The sequence below is a fragment of the Aedes aegypti genome, chromosome 2, assembly GCF_002204515.2.
Source record: "Aedes aegypti strain LVP_AGWG chromosome 2, AaegL5.0 Primary Assembly, whole genome shotgun sequence".
Lineage (NCBI taxonomy): Eukaryota > Metazoa > Arthropoda > Insecta > Diptera > Culicidae > Aedes > Aedes aegypti.
In genome coordinates this window covers 140,109,379-140,130,419 of record NC_035108.1, presented here as the reverse complement: position 1 = coordinate 140,130,419, position 21,041 = coordinate 140,109,379, and the positions used below count along the sequence as shown (strand labels likewise).

The 21,041-nt window shown below is 35.8% G+C and overlaps 1 protein-coding gene across 1 annotated transcript in view; it reads left to right on the top strand.

Moving 5' to 3' along the window:
* Positions 1-21,041, top strand: part of LOC5578284 (pikachurin) — a 783,038-nt gene that overhangs the window by 629,583 nt on the left and 132,414 nt on the right. Inside the window, exon 6 of the mRNA XM_021842555.1 lies at positions 20,307-20,389. Within this exon, the coding sequence (XP_021698247.1) occupies positions 20,307-20,389 (83 nt within the window). The remainder of the gene's footprint in view (positions 1-20,306; positions 20,390-21,041) is intronic.

Sequence of the window (21,041 nt, the reverse complement as noted above, 5' to 3'; positions counted from 1 at the left end):
AAAAAGATTATGTATCTGTAAAAAAAGATGGAAAGCGTCAAGCAATCCAAAAACGATTAATGATGACTACTTTGAAAGAAGCGTATACACGCTTCAAGGAAATTAACGAAAATATTAAGGTGGGTTTTTCCTCATTTGCAAGCCTTCGTCCAAGGCAATGCAAGCTTCTATCCAATTCAGGAACACATAATGTTTGTGTGTGCACAACACACGAAAATATTAACCTAATCTTACATAGTTTGAAAAGAATCAATTTATCAAAGGATATTAAAATGTTAACTGGTAGTCTTTTGTGTGAAAATACAACATCAAATTGCTATCTACGATCTTGTTCGGATTGTCCAGATTCTTCATCATTGGAAAATACTTTATTCGCTGAGTTTGAAGAAAATTATATTGATCAGTTATCATTTGAGCAATGGGTGACCATGGATAGGTGTAACCTAGAAACTATTTTTTGCTTGAAATTAGAAAGTTTAATTCCTCACGACTTTATTAAAACAGAGCAATCCCGCTTTTTAAAAAATACGAAAAATACATTACAAGATGGTGAATTTTTAGTCATTTGTGATTTTTCTGAAAACTATAGCTTTGTATTGCAAGATGAAGTGCAGTCCCATCACTGGAACGTACAACAAGCTACAATTCATCCATTCGTTATTTATTTCAATGGAAGTACGCAAATTGAACATTTTAGTTTTATTGTAATTTCCGAAGATTTAAGACACGACTCAGTATCTGTAAATTTGTTCATTGCCAAAATGATTAACTTTTTACGCGTTGATAAGGATAAAGAAATCAGAAAGATATATTTCATGTTTGATGGAGCAGCATCGCAGTACAAAAATCGTAAGAATTTTTCGAGCCTATGTCAATTTAAATCAAAGTACGGAATTGATGCAGAATGGCATTTCTTTGCTACGTCACATGGCAAAGGTCCTTGTGATGCTATTGGAGGAACCATAAAGCGCATGGCCACAAGAGCAAGTTTAGCCAAAGAACGTGAGCATCCAATTAAAACTGCAAAAGAACTATTTGATTGGGCGAATCGCAGAAAAGAAGAAGATTTAACAAAATTATCATTTTGTTTTACTACTACTGAAGAGTACGAATTAACGGCATCAGAGCTCAGCGAGCAATATAATAACGCAAAAACGATCCAAGGAACCCAAAAATTTCACTGTTTCATTCCATTGTCAGAAAATAAAATTAAAGCAAAACTATACTCGAACTGTACTGATAATGATGCAAAAGTGTTCGATATTGTAAAAAAATTGAATAACAATAAATAAATAAATAAGTATTAATAAAATGTTTTCATGATCTCATAACGCATACCCAAATCCAAAACTTTTAAAGTTTATATATAACATTTAGAAACTCATCGATCATACTCTAAAACAAATATCCTGGTAAAAAAAAATATTTTCGTGTTATCTGTTAATTCATTTTAATTTATACATATATACATATACATATAATATTTATACATATACATAATACTTATACGTATAATATACATAATACTAATGAATACATGAAAACGACTTGTTTAATTCACGCAAGGCCCTTAACAATAAAATCAGCAACAAACTGTGGTTCCCGGAATAATTTACACCGAAAATTTTTTTTTTTCTACTAAATGTGAAAATTGTGACATGTTTGAAATGTCATAACTTTTTTGTTTATTGGTTTACCATCACCAAATTTTTATGGTAGATAGCTGATATAATGGACCGTTTTTCCTTAAAAAAATACGTTGGTATTCCGATAGGGTTTTGAGATATTTGAGTTTTTGTGTCAAAAATTATGTTTTTTAATGCAAAAAAAAACAAATTTTTACTGTGTGTATTTTTTTTTTGGAATCTTTATTTAGTTGTCTAACTTTGTTTCTTTATTTGTCTAACAATCGAACGAACCGTTTTTGCTGTGCAGCTTTTTGAATATTTTTGAACCATTTTCACATACACCCTTTTGAAAAGTTAGTCGTGACTCAACTTGAAGAGTTGATATCGGAAAATGACGATTTAGATGGAACTGGAAAACTGTGCAAAGTTTCAGCTCAATAGAAAAAAATGAATTAAAAAATTTACCAAATTTTGGTGCTGTTGCTTGGAATCACTCATTTATCTTTGATTGTTTCACCATCCATATGTTGTTCCTACCTGCTTCAAAATGTTGTTGTGTCTCTTCCCTTCAAATAAACAACTTCCTACAAAAACTCTTTTATTCTCCAGAAAGCAACAATTAAAAAAAAATCTAAAAAAAAAAAAATTCTATGGGTTTTGAAAAATTGCAGGATTTTTATACGTATGGTTCATGATTTTTGAAAGTCCATCAGGAATTTTCAGGAAAATTTCCTCCAAAATACAAGTTCGTTAAAATTTTTAATCACGTTTAACTTTGGCAGTTTTATCACGCTAGTTAAATATAGACGGTGAAAAAAAATTTTGTTTGAATTTATGCAAGTAGGAAGAAATGGATTTTTACTTTATGCAAAACATGTCCTAAAATGTTTTTTTATTTATTTATTCAGTAAACGTTACTAAACTTACAATACATTTATCCATCGTTTAAAACTATTTTCATACAATTTCCTATTATTGCATCGTTGTTCGCGAATCATTTCAATGAAATCTGACAAGTCCCGTTTTTATTTTTTCAAACTGTATGCGATTTCTAGAGTAGTAAGCCATAATGCTACTTTGCTCTAAAGTTGATTATTTTCTATTATTCTACCAAACATGTCTATGGGATCATTAATTACTATTTAACTTAATTGTTATGGTGTTTAATATCCAATTCCAAATAATGCTACTATTTTCATCTTTTATCAACTTTTGAACCTATGTTCAATGGTATCTGTTTCCGCAAATATTACCCATATAATTACTGAAAGTTACACTTTTTCATCTCATAGTTTTTCTTTGGTAGGAACTATATCGTTCAAAACTTAAAATACAAAGTGTTTAACTTCAGAACTGATAAATGTTTTGTTTGATCCCAGGGTCTATTTGGAAATTTCGTTGTAATTTTAAGTGTAATATACTGTTTACTTAGAAATAAATTATAGATTGTTCTACAAGTTGTAATATTAATCTGATTCTCTAAAACATGAACCTCACAAATCCAGTCTCGTGTATTTCTGGTTATCGATTGACTAAATTCCTGCAAAATCATTAAACAATCTTTTCCATTGTTTTCGGCAGAATTCAATAGATTTTTTATAAACAACGCTTGCTTGCAACGTCAATGAACCCTAGTCCACCCTTATCTACATCGAGATACAGCTGAGTAAGACTTACTCTAAATATTCCGATTCCTTTAAATAAAAAGTTCCTACAAGCTGTTTTGATTTCTGCTAAATGAGAATTATTCGGAGGAAAAACTTGTGATAAGTACCTCAAGTTTGACAGAATCAAAAAAGTTAAAATCCAAGATTTTTGGAAAATGTTGAGGTTTTTTTTTGATGGATTGGATGGTTTGTATCATTTTCAAATAGTTAAAGTTTACCATTTCTCCGGAATTTTGAAAAAAAATTCAACCCCAAGGATATTGAGCGATTTGACTTCTGTTAAAAGATGCGGTCCAGTGCGACAATTATGTAATCTCAAGAAAAAAGATTTCTTGACCTTCAATTTAATTTTAGCGAAATCGCTAAATTTATTGATGATATCTTTAATTGTGTCAAACTCTTCATCATCACAGACGAAGATGTTTATGTCATCTGCTTAAGCGATAACTTTGTAAAAGATATTGCCTATGAGACAACCTCTAATACTATTACTTATTTTTAGAATCAGTGGTTCAATGTACAAAATAAACAGAACCATACTCAGGGGGCATCCTTGTCGGACTGATGATCTGATGGGAATTTCATTGGTAAGAAATCCGTTGAATAAAATTTTGGATGAGGCTTTTCCATACAGATACTTTAAGCAGGTTATAAATTCTATTGGAAATCCAAATTTCTCCAAAACCAACCAAAGAAAATCGTGATTTACCACGATCGAATGATTTTTCAAGATCGAGACTTACTATGGACCCTTTGAATCGTTTTGAGTTCTAAGCTTTGATAGTTATGTTTCTGATTTGCATTAGATTTGTAGTACATGATTTATTGGGCATACAAGCCGATTGACCAGGGCCGATAAGAGATTCCAATATAGGTTGCATGCGATTGTACAAAACTTTTGTGAAGATTTTGGAATCACAATTCAACATACTAATTGGTTGTTTAGCGTTAATTGAGCATGATTCTTCTTTTTTGGTATTAAAGTAATCATACCTTCAGTAAAAGAAGGATCTGGTTCTGTTTCAGATAAAAAACAGTTGAATGATTTGATCAAATCGTGTTGTAGTTCCTCAAAGAAATCTGAATAGAATTCATACGTAAGGCCGTCCGGTCCTGGACTTTTCTTTTTTGTTGCTTGTTTTAGTACTATTTCGATTTCTTCAATTGTAATAGGAGCATTAAGACGTTCGCGGTCGTCTGCAGTGAGATGTTTATCAATGACATTGAATTAATTAACTCATTACGCGTGGTAAAGATGGACAAATTATGGGTGAAATTATGAAAAAAATCCACGTCCTCGGCTGGGATTTGAACCCAGGACTCTTGTATGCTAGACGAGCGCTTTACCAACTAAGCTACCGAGCCACTTGGTGACAAATTATGGGTGAAATTATGAAAAAAAAATCCACGTGCTCGGCTGGGATTTGAACCCAGGGCTCTTGTATCTTGTTTCAACACAAAATAAATCGCACTCGCTTGTTCCGCGTGTGTAGGTACATGAGATGGATGGATATTGGTTATGAAAGGGGTCCGCGTGGTCTGTAGGGATTTGAATTCTAAACTTGTAATCAACTCAGTTATTGGGTCACCAAGTGGCTCGGTAGCTTAGTTGGTAAAGCGCTCGTCTAGCATACAAGAGTCCTGGGTTCAAATCCCAGCCGAGCACGTGGATTTTTTTTCATAGTTTCACCCATAATTTGTCCATCTTTACCACGCGTAATGAGTTAAGTAATTTAATAACCATGCGGATTGGATTACCGAACAGCTCAATATAAGAGTCAATTTATATTAGGCGGCATCCATAAATTACGTAACGCTCTAGGGGGAGGGGGGAGTAGGCTCAAGTGTAACGGTTCATACAAAAAGTTGAAAATTTTCATACAAAAAGCGTTACGGACGGGGGGGAGGGGGTCAAAAAATTTCAATTTTAGCGTTACATAATAAATGGACGCTGCCTTAGAGTGTACTGCCTCTCTGTAGTAGTCATGTCGTCACTTGAGTAAGAACGACACGTTGATAGCCTTCCCACATCTTTACTCTTCCACAATACAGTTGTTGTGGAAGCGATGTAGGTACGATAGGCAAACAGTTTCAACACAAAATAAATCGCACTCGCTTGTTCCGCGTGTGTAGGTACATGAGATGGATGGATATTGGTTATGAAAGGGGTCCGCGTGGTTTGTAGGGATTTGAATTCTAAACTTGTAATCAACTCAGTTATTGGGTCACCAAGTGGTTCGGTAGCTTAGTTGGTAAAGCGCTCGTCCAGCATACAAGAGTTCTGGGTTCAAATCCCAGCCGAGCACGTGGATTTTTTTTTTTCATAATTTCACCCATAATTTGTCCATCTTTACCACGCGTAATGAGTTAATTAATTTAATAACCATGCGGATTGGATTACCGAACAGCTCAATATAAGTGTCAATTTAATGACATTGAGAAAGTTGCCTGTTCCAGGATGGAAGACGTAATCCCTTTCAAACAGTGATTCTCTAGAGCTAACTTAACTTTTCCTGCTTCAGTTGTTACAGTTCCATTTACATTTAACTTCAAATTTCAATTTTTCCTATTTGCTACGTGTTTGGAAATTTGTAAAAGGCTTAGTTGTTCATCTTCCAGAACATTGTTACTTTGAACTTTCAGTTTCAAATTTTCCAACCTTGACTGTTCAATAACCATAAGTTTTGATTTAATAAAACCTAATTCTTTTGCAACATCGCTACCTTTATTTTGTTTAGCTGTAACTTCTCTTAAACATCCATATAGGAAACTTTTCGAACTAGTCACTTGATTGTTCAACTCAAAAGCTTTAGATATAAAAAAAGACTTTGTCTTTGTTTTCAAATGATTATTCTACAATGCGCAAACATTTTAATTGTACGTTACTCCTTTCTTGGATTACGTTCGTAAATTCATTTTTGAGGTCCCGTAGCAAGGAAGGCTTAATTTTCCAGTAGCCTTTACCAAATACTGTAACATCATCGTTTGAATGAATTTCATACTTAACAATCAAAGCATGATGATCAGAAAATGCTGTTGCTAAGCTTTCAAAACTGCGAACTTGTTCCAAGAAGGAATCAGGACCATAAACCCTGTCCAATCTGGACATTGTTCCACCTCTAAAGAAAGTATAATGGGTTTTTCCTTGAGTAGTGTTTTCAACATCTTTAAGATTGAGATTTTCAACTAACTGTTTGAGACCTTGGCTTATGTTCTTTACCGATCCGTTTGAATCTCTTTTGAGTAAAATACAATTAAAATTACCTAAAATTACATTACTCTCGTTGCTCGACAAATGAGGAATTATATCTTGGGTAAATTATACATCTCGTTCCTTACGGTAACCAGATCCGGAATGGGCATAGATATTAACAACATTAATTCTATCGTTCGGATTCAACAAAATGTTGGAAAAATCCACATTTTTGCGCACTAGAACCGCTGTTCCCTTATTATCATCGCTAATATTTACAAATGCTACGTGGCTCGAAATTAAATTAAAGTTTTCAAATGCGACTTCTTGTAAGGAAATGACGTCATCATTATTCTTAATGAAGTCCCTCAGCAAATTTTTCTTCAGTGTGCTGCTTATTGCATTTATGTTAATAGACGCTATCTTTCTTGAAAACATGGATGCTCTATAATCTAAAAATTTCTGTGAGCACGCTTGGTGCTGCTTCAATTTTTGTTACGTTTTGGTTTACCTCCGTGCTTCTCAGTAGAACTGACTGCTTTTGGTTGTATTGGTTGTATCGTTGATGGGGCTCCATTGTTTTACTGGTGACGTGCAGGGATTGAATCCTGAGAAAATTGAGAGAATCTCTCACGTATCGCTCTCCGTAACTATCATAACATGCTGCACATTATGAGAGACTGTATATCGTATACTGCTACAACTTTGATCAGATTGGGGGGATAGTAGTGCATGATAAAACCCCTCTAAACATGCTAAAAGCCTGGGGGACACTATTGCTATTGAAAGTTCGTGGATTGTTTATCGTGCAAGTGAAGAAAAACACCTATCCCCAACGGTAAACAAGCGAGAAAAATTGATTTTATCATCGCTCTCTCTTTGGGGCTCTCGCTCGCTGCTTCCATTTATCAGACTTGTTACACCTTGCGATACAATGACGATCGTGGACCGCAACAGATGGGATGTTTTTCTTTGCTTGCTTTGATCGTGCTTCATACTCAAATGAGAGCGAATCCTGCAATGCCTGGTGACGTGTGTCTCATCCATACACGCTCGTTCAGATCTACTCAAAAGTGAGTAGATTTCGACTCTCTTCGGAACAAAGCGGAACTGCTCAAAAGTGAGTAACACCATCGTTACTCACTTTAGAGTAACATAGTCATATGTCAATGTGGGAGTAACACTTACTCACTTCGTTTAATCTGAAATTTGCGAAAGTGAGTAGATGTCACTCACTTTAGGAAATAATAATTTTGGAAATAAATGTATTATGTTTTTTATAAAATCAGAAGAAATATACAAAGAGCATAACATTTATTCATTATCTCATACATAATACATAATAATAATACATGATAACAAGTAAAAAAATTGTGATATTTGTGTTGAAATTTTCGCTGCTCTGGAATGGATCCCCGGATGTTATAAATATCTGGGGCATTGATGAAAGTCATGGAGGATGTAGTTTGACCGATCCAGTAGCCTTCCCGGTTAGACTGTAAAGAATTGATAATTAGTCTAATAAAAAGAACGACGATAAAACTTACAGTTTATATTTTTTTGCGGTTATTTGATCAAAACCTTGGTCATTTTTAATCCGACCTCGCTTCACTTGATATCAGGATTATTGACATCGCAGCACTAATCTGGAGTTCGCCGGTTGGACTTCCGAAGCGCTCTGCCGGCTCGACTTTTATCTCGACTGTTTTTGAAAACAGTCCGACATCACGGCGACGGAAGAAATTTCACCACAACGGAAGATTTGTCAGTTCGAGCGCGCGAAATTTTCACAAGTCTTTGACGTTTACAAAGTGAGTCAAATATGTTTGTGTTTACTCAAAAGTGAGTAAGGTCGTTTTCTTTCATGGTTGAGTAAAAAGTTACTCACTTTGATAAAATAAAGTTACTCACTTTTGACAGCTAACTTGAAACTTCAAAAGTGAGTCAAAGTTACTCTCTTTTGAGTAGATTTGAACGAGCGTGTATCTGAACCTTCGGAAGAAGTGTTCATCGAGCGCTTGTACATCGCTCTGTCTCTCTCGCTGGTCTTGTCGGCCATGTGCTCGACTCGATCAGCCCCATTTACTTACGTTGCACAATGGTCGGAAAAAAGTGAAGTTTGGCCAAAATTATTTTTATCGCCTTAATCGATGAAATATGTAATCTAGATATGTTATTTGGCGTTTTTGTTGTTTCAGAAGGGATTATTCACAAATTACGAACCCTTGGAAAAAAATATTTTTTTAATTTAAAATTGTTATCAAACCAGGCTGAAAGCACAAATTTTGTTTATATTTGATTGAGTTTGATCAAAATGTGTATGAATAGTGGTTAAATATATTTTAAATAAACTTTGTATGAAAAATATCAACAAAATATATGTAAAATATTGAATTATTCAAATAGCTCTAACTTGCAAATCAGTAAATTTCTGCAAAAATTTTAAAGGTTTTTTGTAAGATCTAAGGATGCTTTTTGATGTGCAATATTCGAACTGGCGGCGACATGACGCGACAAGAGTTGTTTTTCATATTCAAAATCACCAAAATTACTAAAGTGTAATATTGAATAGTATTAAAACTTAAACCAAATATTTTTTTCCATCCTCATGCTCGATAAAAGTGTTGAACCATAGGCTTTCAGATAGTGGGTAACTTTGGGGAAATATTGCATTCCTAAATTATAAATTTTGTGCTTTATTTTATTGTTACATTTTTCAATTTTTTGACTTCAGCTGGTTTGCAGTCATGAAAATCATAGAAATTTAAATTTTAGTTCAATTTCAATTAAGGATCATAATAATATAACACATGAGGTATATTTTAAAACTAAAAAAAATCATAAAAATCTCAAAAAAGTTTTTGGTAGTTTTGGCCGCCCCTTTATATGGAGCCCGACCATTGTGCGTTGGCTTGCTAATGGATCATTAAAATAACCAAAACGGCCGCTATGGAAAACATAGATAGCGCCACCGTAGCCTTGTGTGTTTGACAGAACAGCAATGCTGTCACAATGTTAAATCCCATATACAGTGGCGCCTTTGTTTTGATGTGGAGAGCACTTGCAAAAACTTCCTTCAATTGCTGTTGTCTTTCACGGAAGCTTCTGAGGTTGTCGCCGCCGATGGTGGTAGCGTTCCATTGTTGCTGTTGCTGTTCTCCGATTTCGGTTTTGGAGTCAATGTCGTCATAACACCGACATCTGGTGCAGCTGTATCGATGACAGGCCGAGTGGGCCTCCCCAGCGACGAAGCACCTGGTGCTTTAGAGGTTGACCCTTCAGCACCACCGCCACGTGTTGCCGCCGCAGCTAGCTTCGGACAGTTTGATTTTCCGTGATCTTCACTTTTGTAGTAGAAGCACTTGTTTTTCAGCCCATCATAAAAAATACAAGCTCGGAAATGTCGAAATAGAGGTGACCTTGAGTCTCTCCGGAGACCTCAATGTAGACGCCACGCACACTCGTAAAAATGTTAACATTCACTTCACTGGGGAAACGTTCGCGCACGTGTTGCCGTATTGTACCGTATTGACCTAACACATATTGGATTTCACCGTCCTCGATTTCGGGTGGCAGGTTAAAGATTCGCACGTATCGGAAGATACGGCACGCTTGATCAACTTGTACCTCAGTCACTGAACCGTCGTCATAACTAAAACTGCAAATTTTCTTCTGAGTCCGCGATGAAGGCAGAGAACGTTGGTTCATCGATCACTTTCACATAGAACTGACCTCCATTTTCGTCTTTGTAAATGGAGTGGATATCCGCTGCTGATAATTTCAGATTTCCGAGGGAGATCTTGAGCACTTCCAGATGAGACGGCACTTTACTACCGGGTCCGAAAACAGTTTTACGGTATTCTTCCTTACACTGTTGGCAATGTTTCCGATTAACTCTTTCCTCAAGGAAAGATTCCGCTAATGAAAAAAAACAAAAATAATAGAACAATAGCCAAAGAGGGCTATTGTTCAACAATATTCTTCGGAAGCAAACGAGTATCTACAGTGGCCCAATTTCATATTCGTACAGGATACTGATTCCACATCAAGTTAGTAAAAAACTATTAAATGAAGTATTGAGCTACAAATACTTTATCCACATTGAAGGTAATAGGTGTCATCTATTGTTTGCCAATTACAAAATGTTTCCATTTACATTCATCTTTGGATTAATATAAAAGTATTGAATTGATGTCTAAAATTCACCCAATTCCATATTCGTACACCTACCAAAATTCAAACGCACAACGTTCAAAACTAAATTTAGAAGCTCTATTTGATTACTGAAGTGCTTTGTTATGATGTTAAGATGCAGTGAAATACATTTGTACAATTTATTAGTGGACATATATAAAATTTGGGTAAAATTATGAGAAATGCCAGTTTTCCAATGATTTTTGCTTTAAAATCCAATAATTCGAACAATAACGTTTATTTTTGTCATTGGATCCAATCTATAGATTATACTCGTAAGCTCTGATAGAAATTTAGTTGAAATATATAGACTTTACAGAAATCATAAACAGTTTTTATCCCTTTTGAGTTCAGAAAATTGTTGTGCCATAAGTTCAAAACTCTTCTAAAATGATATTTTTAATCAATGTAAACCAAATTTTCATTCTAAACAACAGGTAAATGTTAATTTCGAATTTGTCTGTAAAAATAATTTGAACTACGAACTTCGTTTTACAATAAAGTACCCTAAACTACGCTGTACATACCTCCACATAATTGATGTCATCGTAATATTCAATTATCTTTGAAATAATATTTAAATTATATTCAAAATAGCACCCTTTTTTGCAATTTATTGATTTTATAAGAAAAATACAAAATAACTTGAATGAGCAGAAAGCATTGATACACTATTTAATAGAATATATCCTGTTGTTTTCATCATTTTAAAAACACGTTTGTGTTGCGGTTATGGCAATAATATTTATTCTATCAATCTCTATAATCATGTTTGGTAGTAAAATGTAAATTGAAAATGATAATCACGCAATGTTTTGATAGGAACATTAACTATGGATTATGTACATACATTGAGGAGCCAAACGTAAAGAAATTGACTAAAATTTTTGGTTTTGGATTTGTTATAAATATTATATTACCTAAGATTCAAAAGTATAAGTTGTCGATATCCACTCTTAGCTACTCTAAAACTGATTATAATTTTTCGAAACTTGTGCAATATTCGCAATTAGCATTCTTAAGGAAGTGATGATGAAAAAATGCAATTTATTGTTCGACTTACCGAATATTTTAGCAAAAAACATGGGAAAACTGGTATTTTTCTTAAATTTACTTAAGTTTCAAATATATCCGTTTATAAATTTTCCAAATGTATTCTACTGCATCTGAACAACACAACGAAGAGCTTGAGTAGTCATCTAGTCTATTAAAAATTAGTTTTGAATGCTGTATATTTCTTTTTTGTTAGGTGTACGAATATGGAATTGGGTCAATTATAGACACAATCTCAATACTTTTCCATTATTCCAAAGATTTAAGCAAATGAATACAGTTTGTCATTGCCAAACAATAGATGACACCTATAACCTTCATTATTGATAAAGTATATCGAAGTCCATGCACCATTTAATAGTTTTATACCAACTTGATATGAAAACAGTGCCCCGTACGAAAATGAAATTGAGCCACTGTACGTCCGTATCGGTTAAGCGATTGTCCGAAAATGGATACAAACACCTTCGGTAAATATTCCATCCTTGTCCATTATACAAGACGAATAAAAAAAATTACAAGATTTTTTGTAGTAAATTCGACAGAAACCACTTAAGTTTTTTTGTAAGGAACATCGTAAGGGTTTTCTTACTCAAGTTATAGAAACTCTACGGTGAATTCTTGAATTTGCCGACCAGAAATTAAGTGAACTTTTCCAAATTTGATTTTAGCTGATATCATCCAAAAATAAGTTTGTTTGTTTTGGATTCGTAGAGTACTTTATGAAGAAATTCCTCAACAACATGGAGCTATTCCTGGAGTAGGTTTTGAAACAAATACAGTGAAACCTCCATGAGTCGATATTGAAGGGACCATCGACTCATGGAAATATCGAGTCATTGAACAGCAATCCTTTGGAAAGCTGCTTCTAGGGACCATCATAGTAACCATGAAATTTTGTTTTTTGGAACCATAAGTCGATATCGAGTCATGGAACATCGACTCATGGAGGTATCACTGTATGAAGAGTGGATAAATTTCTAGATATTATTTATGAAAGAATCCCTGAATGAACAATTACTTGGAAGAATTTCCAGAGAATTTTTGTTTTCGGAAAAAATGTATAACTAATTGCAAATTCCTTCGATAAATCTGTTAATTTTTTTAAAAAATCCTCAGAAGAATTGATAATGCTGTTTAAGGTAAAATTTTTTTTTGGAACATTCTTGGATGATTTAAAAATATATCTAAGGAAACACTTAGTGAACTTTCTGTGAAAAAATACTAGATCTGTAGAGAACTTCTCTGAGAAATCGCAAAGAACATTTTGCCAATGGGTTTTAGACGGAAATGTTTCCCGCACTTTAATAATCAGTAGTTTAGTTATAAACATAAATGAGATTTTTTTAAATACGTGGTTTACCAAATGTGCCATTTTATCTACAACGTAACATAGAAAAGACAAATCGTCTTAAGTTACATATAGAAATTAATAAATGAAAGAATGAAATGAAATGAAATGAAAATGAAATATATCTTGAGGCTCACAAGAATACTAAAAGCATCGATGAAAGGTGTGCAAAATGGCGTGGAGGTTTCAGCTCGTTTGAATTCTGCCTAGGACTACGACAAGGTGATGCACTTTCGTGCCTGTTGTTCAATATCGCGCTAGAAAGTGTTATGCAGAGAGCAGGACTTAACAGCCGGGGTACGGTTATCACAAGATCCAACCAATTTGTGTGCTTCGCGGATGTTATGGATATTATCAACCGAACAGAACGAACCTGTACACCCGCCTAAAACGCGAAGCAGTAAAAGTTGTACTGGTGTTGAGTGCGTCCAAGACAAAGTACATGCTAGCAGGTGTAGTGGAGCGTGACACAGTTTGCCTAGAGAGCAGTGTTACAATAGACAAGGATACGTTCGAGGTGGTCAGCGAGTTCTTCTACCTTGGATCCTTGCTTACGGCTGATAATAACGTTGGCCTTGGAATACGGCGGCGCATCATCAGTGAAAGTCGGGTCCACCGTTTTGATTAATACAGGTCGGACTCGATTATCCGGAGTATCGATTTTTTTTTCACTCCGGATAATCGAATCCTCCGGATAATCGAATCACTCAGAAATTAATAGAAATATTCGATAAAAGAACTTAAATGTTATCTTTTTTATTGTTTTATTTATATAATGCGGTGGTGTAGCCAAAAATTATTTCTAGGAATAGTAGGGGTCTTTACAAGAATAAATAAAATTTTGACCAGCATACACAAAAAATCACTTTTTGCAATTCCGTTGCAAATCAATCAACTTTTCATTGAGAAGTTGATCAACATAACAGCCTACTTTTTCTACTGAAAGAAACAGTGCTGAAAAGTGCTACTTTTCAGCACTCTTTTCGGTGCTGAAAAGTAGCACTTTTCAGTACTGTTTTGGTAGGCGTCAACCGAACATCCCAGTCTCTTCATGCCATTAGTGGTTATTTGCGTGGCGTGTGAGTCGAGACGAGTCGTTCTCACTTCGGGTGATGCGATGCGACTATTGTTAATCCAATGGGAGCGAGTCGACAATTGTCCCTCATTCGACTCGTCTCGCCACCATGCCGCGTAGAATAAGCACAATTACATCTGATTCAAAATCCGTTGTGCGATCTGATTCCGACAGAGGCTGTCCATTAATCACGTGATCAGTTTTTTGGGATTCCAGGCCACCCCCCTCGTGGTCATTTGTCCATACAAAAATTTTAAAATTTGTGTGGACCGCAATCATTTGCCAGACCCCCCCTCTCTCCATGAACGACCACGTGATTTATGAACGACCCCACACAGGCTGGCGATTCTGATTTGGAATCGAATTGTCCAACATTAGTAATCAGCTACTGTTTGTGTTGTCTTACCTGATACCGATGGGAGCGTGAAAACTTGTGACATTTATGGGTAGGTAATACTGTATCACAGCCTACGTGATTGAAAAATACTGAATTGATACTACGCATGGATGTGTTCCCACGTGGGTTCTCTTGAAATGTTTGTTTGTGCTTTTAGAGTTCATTCAGCTGAAACGGCATTTTTCGAAATAGCAAAAAATGTTGTAGGCAACTCGTTGCAAAACTCGATTTTTTCAGCACTCGTTGTATTTATCCAACTCGGCGAGCCTCGTTGGATAAATGTACAACTCGTGCTGAAAAAATCATCATTTTGCAACTTGTTGCCTAAATAACTATTTTCAAACCCCCTTATCTTAAATACGTTCAACACTGCAAAACCATTCATATTGTATATTGCAATACCAAATTATATAAGATTTATGCATAAAAATTGAAAAACAAGAACATCAAAAAACAAATTCCGGATAATCGAGTCTAAAATTCCGAATAATCGAATCCCGGATAATCGAGTCCCCGGATAATCGAGTCTCCGGATAATCGAGTCCGACCTGTATAACGGATATTTAAGGCCTCAGTGGAGTAAAACTGATCTAAAAGCGTATAAAATAAATCAGTTTGTATGATTCCTCCGCATTATCAAGCCTTGAAAACACTAAGCTTTCGAATTGTGGGCGAAGATTTTGATTTCGCAACGTGAATAATTTTAAATAAATACAAATGTGTGAACTTTCCATGATTCTTATTTCGGACTCTTCCTTACTTTTGCCTTGAATTCCGGACACTTTGATTCAAATTCCGAACAGCTCATAAAAACCATAAATCGAGAAGTCAAATCATCAATTGAGATCGTTTAACCACTAAACAAACGTGTAATGCTGTTGAGCAATGTTAATTTTCATAGATACCGATGAAAAAATGCTTATTAAAATCAACTATGAAAGTGCGTACTTTTTGAACAGCAAATGTTTCCCATACAAAGAAGAGTGCCCGGAATTAAAAGCTGTCCGTAATATGAATCAAAACAATACTATGACCTTCACAAGAAGCTGCGCTCTATGCTCATAAGACCGGTTGTCCTCTACGGGCATGAAACGTGAACGATGCTCGAGTGGGACCTGCAAGCAATTGAAGTCTTCGAACGCTGGGCGCTTAGGACGATCTTTGGCGGTGTGCAGGAAAACGGTGTGTGGCGGCGGAGAATGAACCACGAGCTCGCCCAACTCTACGGCGAACCCAGTATCCAGAAGGTGGCCAAAGCTGGAAGGATACGATGGGCAGGACATGTTACAAGAATGCCGGACAGCAACCCTGCAAAGATGGTGTTCGCCTCGGATCCGGTTAGTACAAGAAGGCGTGGAGCGTACCTAGCTATGTGGGTGGATCAAGTGCACAGCAGTTTAACGAGCATGAGGCAGAGCCGAGGATAATTTTTACAACTTCACTGCCACCTGTAAGAACAAGTTGAGTTGAATGTTCCTGATGTTCTGTTTATCGTAATGTTTTAAAGTTCATCAATTAATCTGTTTCATCATTTACCATAGCCCCGTGTATGCTCCGAGCAACACGATATCAAAACCCCAGGTTTGAAGCATAGAAATTTCAATGAAATTTCACCAGTTTTACTCCTGTTTGTCTGTGTTTATGGCATAACAGTAATTGCTTTGGGCCAATCGAAATAAAAAAAAATCAATTAAAAAACCTCATGTGATAAAATTAGATTTTAAATTTAGAGAATCGAAAGCAAGTTTATTTGAAAACACATTACAAATATTGTTTAGGCTTTCCAAACAATTTACCAAACGGATACCGAGTATGGAATGGAAGAAAAGTATTCGTCGCACGTGATGTTGTCTTCAACGAGAAACAATCTGAAATAAAGCAAGTCAGTGATGAACCGAGATCGGAAAGGCATCAAGACAATAGCAAGCTAGTAGTAGTATGTGACCATGTTCAACAACCCGAAACAAGTAACAGAGACCCGTCGGATTTGCAAGAACCTGAACAAACAAATATCGATGAGGAATTGGATGAAACATTGATCGGTGAAGCGGCCAGAGGAGATGAATTTGGAATTGATGAAGCGTGGTAATGGTGAAGTTAACCGTGGTAATGAGTTACGCCGGAGCGACCGAATTCAGTGTCCGCCAGAGTGGTACGACGAGTACGAAATTTCTGCATTTGCATTGAGTGCTGAAGAATTTGTAGATAATATTCCGAGTGACATAGCAGTGCTGCAGAAGCAAGATGATTGGCTGTTATGGGAAGAAGCGATCAATAAAGAATTAGCGTCTTTGAATAAAAACCCAACTTGGACTCTAACGAATTTACCAGCTGGACGAAAAGTTGTCAGTAACAAGTGGGTATTTACTATCAAGCGAGATGGAAATGGAGATGTGCAACGCTACAAGACTCGACTAGTCGCCAGGGGATTTACACAAGAGAAAGGATTTGACTATTCGGAAACCTACTCACCTGTGGCCAAGATGACAACTTTAAGAATTCTGCTGGCTATTTGTAATGAACGAGATTTCCATATCCATCAAATGGATGTAAAATGCGCTTTACTAAACAGACACTTGGCGGAGTAAGTTTATATGCAACAACCTGCTGGCTTCAAGAAAGGAGATCAAGTCTGCAGACTGAATAAAGCAATCTATGGTTTAAAGCAAGCGTCGAGGAGCTGGAACATGCGGTTCCACTCGTTTATTACCAAGTTAGGATTCAGAAGAAGCGAGCAACTGGACGGATCAAGCAATCACAGTATGTCTAGTGATATATTTGGACGATATTTTGATAGCAAGCACATCAGAAGCAATAATCGCAAATTTGAAGAAAAAATTGTCCATGGAGTTTGAAATGAAGGATCTTAAGGAGGTAAAAACTTTTCTTGGTCTCAACATACAACGGGACCGGAAGAATGGTATAATGAAGATAGATCAGAAGCAGTATGTCAAGAAAATTCTCGAGCGTTTTGGAATGAAGGACTGTCGACCTGCGTCTGTTCCAATAGATCCACAATTGAAGTTGCTGAAATGTGAAGATGAAACACAATTCACGACGAAACCATATAAGGAGCTCATAGGATGCCTAATGTATTTAATGATTACGTCAAGACCGGACATTTGTGCAGCGGTGAGTTATTTTGCTGGTTTTCAATGCTGTGCTACAGATGAACATTGGACATACTTGAAGCGGGGCACAGCAGATTACAAATTGGAATTTCGTCGGTCTACTACTCCAGAAACATTATGTACTTTTGCTGATGCGGATTGGGGAAATGATCCAAATGATCGTCGATCTGTATCTGGATATGTCCTGAAGCTGTATGGAGCAACAATTTCGTGGGCAACAAGGAAGCAAGCATCCATAGCTTTGTCTACAACAGAAGCTGAGTTGATGGCCCTATGTCAAGCAAGTTGTGAAGCAATATGGGTCGTTAATTTGCTGAAAGTCTTGGATGTAGAAGTAAAGTTTCCCGTTACCGTCTATGAAGATAATCAATCCTGCATTGCCATCTGTGTAGAACCACGGAAACACAGGAGAATCAAGCATATTGACATCCAGTACTTTTTCGTAAGAGAATTGATCCAGAAAAAAACAAATACAACTGCAGTACAAACCATCTGAGGAGCAGATTGCCGATGCGATGACAGAAGGCCTTCCTGCCCCTAGATTCCGAAAGTTGCGTGAGTTATTAGGATTAATTAATTGAGGCGGGATGTTGAGAAACAATTAATCATAGTATGCATGGTTTACAAACAAAAGGTCGAAAGACAAAAGGTCGAAAGGACAAAAGGTCGAAAATTATTAACTTGGTGGGTAATTTTTTCTTTTTTGAAAAAAGATTTTCGACCTTTGGTCCCTTATTTTTTGTTCTTCGACCTTTTGTCCTTTCGACCTTTTGTCTTTCGACGTTCTGTCCTTTCGACCTTCTGTCTTTCGACCTTTTGTCATAGATTCGCCAAAACTATTTTTATCGCATTAATCGATGAAATATGTAATCTGAATATGTTATTTGGCGGTTTTGTTGTTTCAGAAGGGATTATTCACAAATTACGTAACTTTGAAAAAAATATTTTTTTAATTTAAAATTGTTATCAAACCAGGCTGAAAGCACAAATTTTGTTTATATTTGATTGAGTTTGATCAAAATGTGTATGGTTAAATAAATTATAAATAAACTTTGTATGAAAAATATCGTCAAAATATATGTAAAATATTGAATTATTCAAATGGCTTTAACTTGCAAGTCAGCAAATTTCTGCAAAAATTTTAAAGGTTTTTTGTAAGATCTAAGGATGCTTTTTGATGTGCAATATTCGAAATGGCGGCGACATGACGCAACAAGAGTTGTTTTTCATATTCAAAATAACCAAAATTACTAAAATGTAATATTGAATAGTATCAAAACTTAAACCAAATATTTTTTTCCATCCTCATGCTCGATAAAAGTGTTGAACCATAAGCTTTCAGATAGTGGGTAACTTTGGGGAAATATTGCATTCCTAAATTATAAATTTTGTGCTTTATTTTATTGTTACATTTTTCAATTTTTTGACTTCAGCCTGTTTGCCGTCATAAAAATCATAGAAATTTAAATTTTAGTTCAATTTCAATTAAGGATCATAATAATATAACACATGAGATATATTTTAAAATTAAAAAAATCATAAACATCTCAAAAAAGTTTTTGGTAGTTTTGGCCGCCCCTTTATATGGGGCCCGACCATTGTGAAAGGATACAAACTGTAGTGGAATTAAATGGTTTAGTACTTAATTCTGTTTTTCATTTATTTACAGGTATTCAACTTTTTTTTCCATCTTTATTAACGAGATTTTTAGCTTGGGCTTGTTTATCTCGGGACCAACGGCTTTACTTCCCTTCTGAAGAAAGTCGTCACTGAGATTTTTAGTGACTATCTCGGGGATGGGATTCGATCCCAGGTCCTCGGAGTGAGAGGCGTGTGTTCTAACCACTACACCAGGTCCGTACCAGGTATTCAACTTAACAGCTCGAATATTTATTATTATTATAGGTATTTGTTAAATTTACAATCACAGAGGGATATCTCATGAATCGAGGAGGGTCCCATAGGCATATAAATTGGACTTTTTGCATGTTTCAAATGAATCAACACTAGTATGGAATGACCAAGTTCACAATCAAAATTGATAGAGAATATCTTTAAAAATCAGATCAGCTCCTTTTGGGTGCTCAGTTCATCGGTTGTCAACGTTCTGGGCTTTAATGGAATTATATATACAAACCTAAATTCGGCTTGTCACCATCACCGGCAAAAATAGCCCGATAAGTTACGTGGAACGTATGTCGGCACAGACAGTATCTGTCGGACCCATTTCTACGTCGATTCCCTTTGACCGGAAGCGATGGGTCGTCTCGGTGTTTCGTGACGAAGGTACCCGCTCGACTTCTGAGAAGCAGAATGAGTGTTTTCTTGTTTCGTCTTTGAGTACGTTTTGCGAAATTGTTTAAGACAAGCAACAGTGTCGCATTTTTGTCGGAGTGACATTTAATTTATAATTTTTCACACGGTGTTTCGTTGTCAATTTAATGATGTCATAGAAATAATAAATGATAACATGAATGCAAATGGTTTTTTTTCTGAAATTTTTACATTATTTGACAACAGACGAATAAAGATTATATTCCGGCTAAAATATAAAAAAACTTGAAATGAAATTCACATCATCATGGCATATCTAATACGTTTTCTCTCTTTTTTCCAGATTCCCAAATCAACACACCGCGTTTCAATCAGCATTCGTGGCTTGCCTTTCCAGCACTGCGGGGTGCATATAAACACGTTCAGGTGAGCATTCAGGTCCTTTTAAACAATAGAGGTGTCATGTCCGATTGTGTGTATGCATGTTCTTTTTTTTGCGCTCCAAAACTGAACCAGAAATTTTCGCAACCAATCAGTGGCGCGAGCGAACAACGGGATAAATTATCTGTTAAAACAAAAATCAACCCACACAAAATATGTATGTATTCACCTTGATCAACAATCCTGACGAATAATAGTTTGCTGCCCGGTTAAATGCTATACCAAACGCCGCAAAACGGTTGAATGAAGCAGGTTCCGATTAAAAAAAGCAGCATCAAACAGTTTTTTGCCTTTGCTTAAAGGGAGGTGTTGCGGTGCCCACAGATCTACAACGCTATTCATACACGTGTGCGGCATTGTTTGGCATCCTTGCAGTAGCACACCTTCCACATACACATGGCCACTCGAAACGGTAGCGGTTCCCAACCGTTTGAACCGTGGATAGCCAGATGTGTTTGGAGCGGCTTTCAATTTTAGGTATTAATCAAACTGATATCAATGAGAACATGATCCACATACGGTCATGATCGCCATGTTGCAAGTATGACTTCGAGTTTCAGGTAAAACTTTAAAATATTTTCAAATATTTAATAGTAAAAATGTAACGAAAGGCACATTATTAACAAAATAGTATTTT